Source organism: Opisthocomus hoazin, chromosome 2 (assembly GCF_030867145.1).
Source record: "Opisthocomus hoazin isolate bOpiHoa1 chromosome 2, bOpiHoa1.hap1, whole genome shotgun sequence".
Classification (NCBI taxonomy): Eukaryota; Metazoa; Chordata; class Aves; order Opisthocomiformes; family Opisthocomidae; genus Opisthocomus; species Opisthocomus hoazin.
In genome coordinates this window covers 78,179,517-78,191,449 of record NC_134415.1, presented here as the reverse complement: position 1 = coordinate 78,191,449, position 11,933 = coordinate 78,179,517, and the positions used below count along the sequence as shown (strand labels likewise).

General features: G+C 47.5%; 1 protein-coding gene across 4 annotated transcripts in view; it reads right to left on the bottom strand.

The window, feature by feature from the left end:
• Positions 1–7,038: 7,038 nt before the first annotated feature.
• Positions 7,039–11,933, bottom strand: part of FYN (FYN proto-oncogene, Src family tyrosine kinase) — a 144,344-nt gene continuing 139,449 nt past the window's right edge. For 3 of the 4 annotated variants that reach the window (XM_075414197.1, XM_075414196.1, XM_075414195.1), the window contains one exon: positions 7,039–9,937. In XM_075414197.1, coding sequence (XP_075270312.1) covers positions 9,729–9,937 — 209 coding nt within the window. In that variant the 3' untranslated portion in view covers positions 7,039–9,728. The remainder of the gene's footprint in view (positions 9,938–11,933) is intronic. The other variant, XM_075414194.1, reaches the window with a different exon arrangement.

The window sequence follows — 11,933 nt, the reverse complement described above, 5'->3', positions numbered from 1 at the left end:
TCTCTGTGTTGTTTTTTTTTTTAGGTTGGACTTCTAGACACTTCCAAGTTTCTCTCTGCACCTCCAAGGAGCAGAAATTCGCTTTTCCTACAAGCTGAAGCCCTTACATATCCACACAGCTCCTGAAAGCCGAGCAACACCGCTGCTGACGGTGTGGTGGGGTTCGAAGAGCCCCGGTGAGCCACTCCGGCTGCTTCGCCGGCGCAGTGCCGGGCTCCACAGCAGCCGTCCCCGGTGCTCCTGCTGGACGCAGCTGTCTGTCCCAGCCTACAACATTTTCCTGGCCCCCCGCTCGGCGCAGCTCCCTGCCAAGAAGCTCTTCCTGATCTTTAGCCTACATTTTCTCACTTTAACCCTGGGAGGAGTCTGGCTTGGCCACAACTTGTGCACGGCTCTTCATCCTCCGCTTGTCCATGGCTGCTGCCTTAACACTTGATCAGCCAGCCTGTGCACTCGGGGACGCCTAAACCACCCCCGAGGCCCTTGCTCGGGCAGCGCCACTACTTCTCCTTCCTGCGTCCTTCCCATGGAAGGGCAGTCATTCCCCTTCCGTGGCAGTTCCTCCCCCCGGACGGGCAGGCTGCCCTGCCATCCCCTGTTTGCCGTTGCAAGGTGAAGCTGTCACCCAAGCACTTGTTTCCTCTTGTCGGGGACTCACTGCCCACACTACCGAGCACTAAATGCCATTGTACCGGCAGAGACTCCCCACGTCAGCCCATCCCTCCGGCTGGCAGTGCTGGCCCCCTCCTTCCCTCCCTCCCTCCTCTGCCGAGGCGCAGGCCAGCAGGACACCAAGCCTTCCTTTTGGGGCATCCCACAGCTGTCCTTCACTGTCCCCAGACTGCCCAGTCAACGCCTGCTCTGCCAGCGGGTCCCAGTCAGATCCAGACATGACGGGAGGCCGAAGCTTGTGGCTGGAGATGCTGCATTGCAAGCGTGGCCATTTGAGTCAGCTCAGGGTTTAATCCCTCTGGTTTGGACTCCAGCGTGGTGGCCCTGCTGCACAGCCGTTTCCCAAACACCCCCCAGAAGCTGGCGTTTCCAGCAGGGCTGCCTCAGCCCTGAGTTGTGCCAAACCCGGCTCTGGCAGCTGCCCCGCTCGTGGGCCATGGTGGGGAAGGGCAGCGAGGAGCCAAAATCAGGGTGAATGTAGGCAGGATGGGAGCAGGGAAGGAGAGCTGCTCTGAGGAGTGCCTGACCTTCCTGCAGCTTACACGAAGGTCTTGTGCAGTGTTTGTAGCACGCTGAGCAGCTCCCCAGGGGCTGCAGGCAGCAATGGCTGGGCACAGGGCCCTGACAGGCAGTCTCCCACGGGGACATTGCACCAGTATGTAACGACACCCCAGTCTTTGTAGGGTTTGTTTCTAAAGGCCTCTGCTGTGCAGCCATCAAACACCTCTCCCTTCGCTCAGTGGAGTGGCCTCCTTTGCCAACAACGGTTATGGACAGTCTTCTTCCATCCTCCGCTGGTCACACCCCGGACACCGGGCTGCAACACGCAGCAAGTGACAGTGGAACCTGCCTCCCCTGTAGGCAGCTGCCACTGCCCAGAGGAGGGTGGCGGTGGCTGTGGCCCACACCAGCTTGGCCAGGGTCCCTGTCTGGTGGGGTGCCAGGAGGCCGGCATGCCTCTGAAGCATGTGGGATGTGGCTGGACAGAGAAGCCGCAAAGCCTCAGGCTGGTCGTTTTCACACAGGATCACACAGACAACCACAGAATGGCTGAGGTTGGAAGGGACCTCCCGAGGTCATCTGGTCCAACCCCTCTGCTCAGGCAGAGACACCTAGAGATGATTACCCAGGACCATGAGCAGATGGCTTTTGAATATCTCCAAGGATGGAGATTCCACAGCCTCCCCGGGCAACCTGTGCCAGTTCTTGGTCACCCTCACAATAAAAAAGTGTTTCCTGATGTTCAGAGGGAACCTCCTGTGTTTCAGTTTGTGCCCACTGCCTCCGGTCCTGTCACTGGGCACCACTGCAAAAAGCCTGGCTCTGCCCTCCTTGCACCCTCCCTCCAGGTATTTATATATATTGATGTGATCCCTCCTGAGTCTTTTCTTCTCCAGGCTGAGCAGTCCCAGCTTGCTTAGCCTTTCCTCGAACATCACACGTTCCAGCCCACGCTCCATCGTCTCTGTGTCCCTTCGCCAGGCTCTCTCCGGTAGCTCCATATATATTTTACTTGGCCACCTAGAAATGCCCCTGGGAATTAATGCTATCTAGTCAGCATTCAGTCTCCGGGGGTCATTTTCATCCTGACCACTTGTACATAATTTCATTTGAAGTGGTATTTGTGGCCCAAAGAACGGCATGCAGAGCAGCCTGGCTCCTAAGGATGTGATGCCTGGGGAACATGCTGTGAAATCTGGCCCTCGTGAGCACTTCCAGGTCCAGAAATCACACCTATGGACCTAATGGTGTCTGCGGCCGCTGCCAAAGGACCAGTCTCTGTCCCCTCTTTAACTTGCCAAACCCCAGAAACCAGCAGGTACTCAGAGCAGTTCCTCTCCCTTGAGCTTCACGTACTTTCTTAGCAGCCTGACAAAGAGAAAAAAACCCAAATCCCACATGAAAGGCGTTCTCTGCCAGCTGTGTTAACAGCACTGTCTGCTGAGTGGGTTTCAAAGCAAAGATGAGGTCCAGCACAAACCTAAGTACCCTCCCACAAAGTTGTAGAAACTGCTATCAATGAACTCGTTTTTGGATTAGGAAACGTAGCACATAGATCTCCAAGTTTATTTCGGCATTTCAAAAGCCTCCCCGGTCCCCGAAACCGAGGCTGTCCTAAGTGCTTTCTGAAGGCCTGTTTTATGTTTCTGAAGCCTTCCTACTGACTTCGCTGAAAAGCCGGATGAAACTCTGAACTCTTTAAAGTTACTATCTCATTCACACGTTATTTACAAGCAGAATGTGATGCGTCACATTGGGCCCGTCATAGAAAGTGCAGATTAATATTCAAGTGCAGGACTAGTGTTTTCATTGGCAAGGCAGCTAACATGGAGCTTTTTTATAAAAAAGTGGTTTCTAGTCCTTGTGTTATTTCTTTTTTGATTAGGAAGATAATGTCAATATTGAGTGCCACTTCTTGTATTTTCTACTGCATCTATACATTCGGAGTACTAAATCATTAAAGTTTTTGCTTCCAAATGATGAACTGCTGAAATAAAGTGCTGTCACGTTGCTCCACTTTGAACATTGGTGCTGTGGATTCATCTGGAGACCTTGCAATGAGCATTTAATCCCATCTGCCTCAGCGTAACGCACACGACACTCCCACTCCAGTGCTCTGTGTTTGGCTTGCCCCTTGCTGCTTTTGCGCGACGAGGGAAACTGGGGCTTTCTTTCACGTCTTGCTGTTTAGATTGCTAGGCACTTGCCTAAAAAATATTTTCCACTTGTTTATTTTAAGGCTTTTGCTTTGACATTTTTCAGTCATGCCCTGGAGAGGCACCTGAAAGGAAAGAAAATAGTACCCGGATGGTAGCTTGTGCAATGCTTCTAATTAAACGTTGCACAATGACAAAAACCCTCCTGCCATTTGTTAAGGTTTTCCCCACAGCATTATACATCCTCTTAATTAAGAGCAGAAGCTAAGTAATACCTATTTTATTCCCCCTTGCTTCCAATTAGTCATCCATTGATCATTACCCACTCCACATTTGACAATTAACAGAGCCCCCTCTCTCCGTAGGACCGGGATGTGTGTTCCTTCAGAAACGGCACGTCTAGAATAACGCGAGGGGAGCTGCGTGGGCGAGCCGCGGGGCGAGAGGCAGGGGGAAGGGGAGGAGAGGGCCACCCAAGTGGAACAAAGGCCGTGTAACATATGCAAATGTTCAGTGTGCGGTATGTGCTGTATACGCGGGATGTATACGAGGTCATACACGAAGCTCAGCTGGCGGCGGCGCTGCTCCGGGGAGGCATGGGAATTCAAGTGACCGCTGGAGCTCTCGTATGATCAAATGTGCCTAGTCCTCTGAGATGCAAGGCGGTTCCCGATTTGGCTCTTTGCTGCAGCTTTTTTAGGAAAGCAGGAGTCAGCATCTGCTTCTCCATCGTCACCGGGGCCAGGGACTGTGGGCTGTGCCAAGACAGCCCCCGCCAAGTCACCCCAAGACCCATCTGAAGCTACGCACAGCCATGCCCGAGCCGCGGCCGATGGCCAGGAGCGCGGCAGCTCCGGGAGGCAAAGGGGCATCCAGGGAAGCCGCAGGCCCCTTCTGCATCGCCGTTCCCTCCCGGGACCCTGGCCCCACGACAGGGACGGCCCCAGTGACCAGAGGGATGCGCTGGGACCACCGCACCCCTTCCCCAGCAGCAGGGACCCTTCCTGTCCTGGTGGGAGCTGCTAGCTGGGGAAATCCAGCAGCGCAGGGGGGCTGGAAGTCAGCCCAGAGCCTGGACGGCGGCAGTGAATACAGCGTTGGGGACGGCAGGGCTTTCGGGCAGGCCGCCGGCATCACGGTGAGCCCCAGGGTCAGCGAGTGAGTCTACGCCATGGTCAGAAAGCTTCCCTGCAGCCTTCTTTCTTTTTTTTCTTTTTTTCCAGATGAAAATCCATCCATCACAGGGCTCAGGGGTTTTGTGTGAAGCTGACAATAAGTGGCTGAGCAAACTCCACAAGACCCTGGTTGCTGGGGCTCAGCAACAAAAGCTGATGTACAAAAAAGCAAACCAGAGCCCTCGGCAAGCTCTAGCCCGGCCGTAGAGGAAGGAGATAATCTCATTTCTTTGCTCTTTGCCCTTTTAGCTATTCACAGGGTTTAATGCTGAGTTATTCCCAACAATGAGCCGAACGATCAAACTCCCATCTGGCCTGGCCGGGCAGACGCAACACTTGCTCTCCAGTCACAGGCACACCAGTCCTGAGATTTTTTTCCCCCATCTCGAATGCACTCGCCCCATGACAGAGAAGATATTTACACTTGGTAACAGAAACCGCAGTTGAGGCTCACCAGCCTGCTCTAATCTGATCACCCAAATCCCCGCATGCAGCGAAACACAGGCGCTGCGAGCACAGCTGTTGCTGCAGCCTTTGGATCTCCCCGTACCCGACGCGATGCACAGCTCACCAGCTCATGACCTGATTTTCCTGGCAGGGCACTCTTCTCCCCTTGCAGCCCTCCTGCGCGCTCACACCACAGGCCCCAAGCTGCAGCCAAGCCCTCGGGAGCAATGGTTTCCCCCCCCCCGACTTTGAAATCCACTGCAGGTTGCTCTTTGCTGTAGCCAGAGAGCCCCAGCATCACCGGGCTGCGGCAGCAGAACTTGCCGCTACCTACCGCTCTCCCGGCCCAGGAACTGGGGTTATAACTGAGCATGTAGTGGGAGCCAGGGGAAAAAAAAAAGGGAAGGAAAAAAAAAAAAGAGACGCTCTTTTGTTGTTAACACCGTTTTGTCCTCTAATCTGCTCACGTCCTGGTCTTACATTTTCGTTCAGCGTTCAGCTGCAGGGGAGGAATACAAGGAGATGGATTGATGTTGGTGCAGGTATAGATGTTTTTGTGTGTGAATTGCATTTTGAGATATAGATACATACACACACACACACACACACACACACAAACACAAGAACACTGTATTAAAAGTCAACAGAAAATATGTCACAGACTTAGGTGAAACGAGCATTTCCCCTCTAATACTCAAACGAATCTCAGTGAGCTGGCTTTAGCTGTCAGAGGCTCTCCCGACAAATTCAGAAGCACTGGGAAAGACAGACTGATGCCCTGCGCCAGCGGCATCCTGGCAAGGTGCCTCTTTCCCTTTTCTGCTGAAAGAACGTGGGCTCTGGTTTGGTCTGTGCAGGAAAACCCAGAACTGAAGTGCCCCCTTCTTCAGTTAAGATGGCAGGGAGTGCTGCCCCGACCGACAGGAGCCCCGTCAGTGATAAAATTTCCCCGTGTATGAGTCACAGGAAATTATAATCACTGCTTACCAAGACTGCAGAACACAATGAGATTTCTGAGCTACAAACAGACTTCAATTATTCTTGCAAGACAGACAGACCCTCAAACTGACACGATTAGAGAAAATAAATATCCTTTTGTCTGCACTGCTGGTGGTAATTTCCCATTAGACAGGAAAAGCCTTCTTTGATGAATGAATATTGTCTACGCATTAGAAGAGCTACTGTGTATCTCCTAATAGCTCTTGCATGCTTGGGCTCAGCCTCATGCGAGGCCCGTAAACCCCTCGGGTGCAATGTGGTAGCATTCATTAGTCTACTGCATTTTTTTATTGCAGTATTTGAGAAAAGGATGGTGCCTATTCAAATAGATCTCAGCAACTTCCCACTCACCTTGAAGTTACGTGGCAAGGTCAAATTCATTTAGCAATCCGCCTTCTTGGTCTGCAGGTAGCTCTTCAGAGGCTAGAGGCTTCAGGAGAAACACTCGCACTGGAGACTGATTTTCCATTTATGATTATTGTTGCAATTTTAGCAGTTAATCACTTTTCTCTTTTGCATTTACTTTGCTTTTCTACAGCCGTAATTAAATCACAACCAGAGTGTCACAAAGAACTAAGTCGAGCACTGTTTGCAGAACGTCATGCTAGGGCCTTTGACCAACTCTGGACCATTTCGAGGACCCACCAAGGCTCAGGTCGTTTCCTTCCCACAGAAACCTGTTAACAGACGTTAATCCTACTAACCGTCCCTTTCGCAGCAGTGTAGCATTTCCACCTGCCATTCTTCCTGGGACTGGTGTCGGATTAAGCTTGGCCTAGAGATGCCTGGGTCAGGTCGCGGAGTCCTTTCGGATGCCAGCAGATCGCCTTCTCTGGAACTTCGCCACGGCACCATGGATCGGTTGGGAGTCAGGGCGGCAGGTGAGGGGAGTGTTTGGCCAATTGTTTTTATCTGAATAGGATTTATTTAGCCTTACATTAAAAAAAATAAAATTGGAGGGAACAGGAGATTTTGAATCTGATAATTCAACTTTTACAGTCACCACACAGCTATTTGTGGTGTATACACGGTGCTTAAGAAAAGGTTTTCATTAATTTATAGCAAAAATGCTAACAACCTTGTTTATATTTTTGCTAATGTTTTTATTTGAGAGATTAAAAAACCCAAACAACAAAACTCCCAACATTAAGAAAAAGAAGCAGAAGAGCTACCGATGAGAAATGGTCTGGACTTGCCACTCAACAGCGGCACCAGTCTGCACACAAGCCAGCTGCAGGCAGAGATGCGGCAGGGACCAACATGGTACTCATAGACCGAATGCCGTACAAGAAACAACAAACCCCAGAGTCAGAAATAAAGGCCATCAAACCCCAACAACGCCCCATCCGAGTCTTACTTCCAACAAGAAATATAGGTGAGACTGATGTTTTAGGCTCATCCTGCATTACAGATGGAAACTGTACGTAAGTTTGTGGCACAGCAAATGCTGCTAAGCAACTTGGCAGAATGGCCGTGCTTTGCCAGTGAGCGCTGGGCTGAGGAGGTGACATTTTGGCTTGGCCAGCCCGCGGAGTTACTACGGAGTCCTCAGTTCAGTGGATGATGTTTTAAGGCAGGGGGGTAGCTGTGTGAAAAAGAGGACCACAACTCGCTTTGTAAGTACTAAGAGGAAGCTAAAAGTCCAGCCAGAATTACGGCCTCTTCAGTACTCCACAGCTACAGGTACAGCAACATTGAATATAGCATGTACATAACATTACTTATAGACTCTACATGTAAAACGTTAACCAATTTATCATGGAAATCTGGTAACAAGCAACATTGCCATATAAATTCACGCTTCGAGAAAGGCTAAGTGTGGAACCTTCCTTTGCAAGAGGATTTTCAGTCAATGTTTCCTATAGAAAATATTAAAACGACGACGATGATTTGTTCTCTGAATCTCAATTCATTATTGGGTTAGTTCTCAGGAATGGAAAAAGGTTCTTTTTAGAAAATGTGTGAATATTCAGAATATGAATTCACCATCTAAGTATCAAATAATTTAAAAAAAGTTTCAACTATCAGGAAGTCTTACTTGGCTGCAACATTTTAAAGCAATAACAGCGATACAAGGCATAGAAAATCTTTTCCTGCAACACTTGTAAATGTAAAAGTATTCACGTTAAACGCAACAGAACTACTACAGAATAAACTGCTTGTAGAACAGGGAAATGAGAGACTAGCTCTGCATTCAACCACCTTCCTTACAGTTGAACTCCAGCGGTTTAAGAACATATTACCTTCATAATTTGGAAAATGATGTCCCACAGGTAACTGGTCTGCATACTCCTATGAAATATGATGTCCCAAATGGCAAGACACCCCTTTGAGTTTATATCTCATCTCCACCATTACCTCCACAGTTGAAACAAAAGAACAACTATCCAAATGTAAAATGCTCTGGTTTTTAATTACTAAATTAAGAAAGTTAAACAGTTTTAAAATGTAAACTTGCAAATAAACCATAACAAAATGTAATTAAGACTTTAAAATTTGCAACTCAGTATTAAAAACTCAATAGAAATAGAAAGGAATTTTTTTTTTTTTTTTTTTTTTTGGTTAAACGTAAGTAACTCAAGGCTGGTACAGACAACTGAAAAGGTAATACTTTGTTCTGTGCATCCTCCATGAAATGTAAAGAAGTGCATAGTAATTCCACTGGAGAACTTGCAGACATAAAGAAAGTAATTTCATTAGCAGTACAGGACATTTAACACACTTATTTTACAATGGAAAAATGTTACACATAAAACAGAAAAATCCTAGTTGCATGACCAACAGTTTAGCAGGTGGACATGGCTAAAATGCTACGATTTTTCAGACCATGTGAATGTGGTTACACTGTTTAATAAATCTTTTCGAAACGTTTCAGTATACATGTTTTCATACAAGAATTCCTTGCAGTTTCCATTTTCCAGTTCAAACGGCGATGGTGTAGTTTTCTTGCTTTAAATATGTTCGTTTTAATTTCAAGAACAAATCATCACACACTTGTCAAACATTGGAAACATTACTGTAAATACAGCACATGATTCCTGAAAGAGCAAAGTTACAACCATCTACAGGTACATAATCATAAACAAAAAGTGCAATCCAATTTAAAAAAATCATGCTTGGCAAAAGCCAAAAATTAGATCACTGGCTTTCAGAATCCCACCAGTGTTTTCATGTCTGCAGTAAAATTATCGCTTTCTGGGTACTGCTGCAGCAGGGTTCATTCAGTTCCAAATGAGTCTCCTCTGCAATAGCACCCATATACTGTATGTACACGTATGTATATATATTATATATATTTTATATATAAAAAAGCAAAAAACCAAACACCTGTCCTGATTTTTTTTTTTTATTTGTTAAAACATGAAAAAAAATGTTTTAGACAAAGAGGCCACTTCTGGAAAATAATACTTTTAGTTGAATCAGGAGAAGACTAGTTAAAATCACACAGGTTTTGCGTTTTAAAAAAAGGAAAGCGCTAGGATCAGTTATTGGCACTGAGTTACTATTTACAATGAACAGAGGTTTCGCAGTTTACGTAACATCAATACAATGAAGTTTTGGAGTCTTTCTCCCTTTCATCCAGGACATTCAGATTATTAGGACAAGTGGTTGTAGGCAAGGGCTGCGGAAGTTCCCAGCTTCAGCCCCTCCTGCGCACGGTGGTGCTGGAAGATGCTGCACTCTGGAGAAGCCGATCACGGAGTTGGAAGCTGAAGGACAGGTGGGGCAGGGCCGAGAAACACCCGGTAATTCATGACTGTGTCTGGAGACCAGGGATTTACAGGTTGTCACCGGGCTGGTACTGGGGTTCTGTTGCGGTGAAGTAGTCTTCAAGGAAACCCTGCAAATATTCGAAAGTTGGACGCTCCTCTGGGTCTTTTTTCCAGCAGTGGATCATAAGCTCGTGCAAGGAGATGGGACAGTCCTGGGGACACGGCATCCGATAACCACGTTCTACTTGCTCCAAGACTTCACGGTTATTCATGCCTGTAAAGAGCAGCCAAATCCACACTGTTACATTACAGGAAAATGAACTCGAGTGTAACTATATCTACGATACACATGGTTTTGTCGATCATACTGATTTCTTCTAGTTCGGTCAAGAGAAACAAGACCACCCCGATGTCCTGTCTCAGCTCTTCATCTTCTGCAAGGTAACCTGGGTTATTTTCTTTCTCAGAGGAGCGCTTTAGGATCCAGTGATGAGTGAAGAGCTGCTCTCATGGTTACCCTCTTAGCTTACGCACAATGGGCAGGATTTGGCACATTCCCGCCCCAGCAACAGGAGCCGCGAAGTGTACGATGTGAAGTGGTTGAAGGAAATAACACACACTGTTCAAAATTCTAGAAATGAAGATGAATTTCTGAAACCCTCACACTGAGCGTGGGCCTTTCTTGATGTGCTCTGTGAGGTCACGCTGCAGAGACTTCAAGACAAACTCTGCTACCTCGGGCTACCAGGGATGTCCAGCAGCATTACCTTCAACACTGGTTCAGCAGCTTTCTGCTGCTGATGATCTGCACTCCCTCAATCTGTGCTGGTTAGTGTTGTTTCTACTGTATTCCATTGTTCCACCCCAACCCAGCAGAGGACAAAGTTGCTCAGAAGATGAGTCAACCGCCAAGCAAAACAGCTCCACTGCAGAACCATAGCTCTCTCTCACAGAAGGTAAAAAGTTACATTACCACCATGCTTGTCTCTAAGAGGCAAGCCAGGCCCTTTGCTACCTTGTCTTCTCTAGGCAACCCCTTCAACCCTTGATTCCTCTGCTGAAGTATTTTTCACTATACATTAATTGAAGTCAACCTCAACTTTAGTTTGAATAGCTCTTCCAGTAATTCTTTTGGCTTTTAACAGTACCAGGAGTAAGACTAGCACTGCTGCCACGCAGAAGTATTTCAGAGAAAGCACACACATTGACTGCAAGCTTTGTGGCTTGCCAGTTGGCAAGCCCTGCTCCAGTGCTCTGCTGAAAAATATCCGCAGGTTTCAGTCCCCTGAGTTAGTGGGTCCTGCCAAACAGCTCTGCAGGAGAACTAGGAGGGACAGTTCAATTCCTCCATGACTGAATCTAGAAACCAGCACCTTGATGTTGCTCTTTCTGTTAGCTTATCCTCCCCCTGGCTTCTATGACACCATCCTTCCCTGGGTCTCCTCCACTCTGTTCTTGCAGGGTGTCCTCTTGAAGAACTTTCTTTTCCCACCTTCAGGACCCAGGGGATCTTCTCTTTTCCCTCTACCCCATATTTTTGGTAAACTTTTTTGTGAGAAATAATTCAACTACCTTCTTTAGTACAGATTTATTTGTTTGCTCTACACTTTGACTAGTGGGAATACTTGGACTGCAGCTGTTACATGATAATCTGATGCTATGGATTTCACACATTCAGGGTGATTGTGCAGAACAAAATAAAGAAAGGCTGCAGGATGTGGAAGACGAAAATTGGTGAGACACAAAGGCCAACAAAAGAACCCCATCTCTGACCACCATTGCCCACAAAAACCCTCAAGTGTCACTCTGAGAACCACTGAATCTGACTTTCACATCGGGTCTCAGAATTTAGGTTCCTACCCTGTTCGGTTTCTTTATTTTTTTTACAGAGTTTAGAACTTCTTGCAACATGATACTGGAGTATCCTTAATCTGCACAGCATTTAAACTGGTAACTTAGCTGTATCCTGGGATTTGGTTTTTACTCTGTGTCCTCATGTCCTGGCTTTGTTTAATTCTTAAAGATGTTTTGAAAGAAACATCTTCAAAATACAGTCTTTCCCTGGCCATCCACATCTAGATTCATGTTAGGATTACGAAACACCTTTTCATCTTATCTTGACAGGGTAATTTTCTCCTGCTGATATCCATTTGCAATGTCTCTGCAAAGATCATTTTCCTAGCCTGTTGTTGTAACCACCCCTTGCATGGTCTTGCCACTCGCTCCTTGTTGCCTACTACGTGAAAAACGAGCTGCATGTCTTCGTTTTC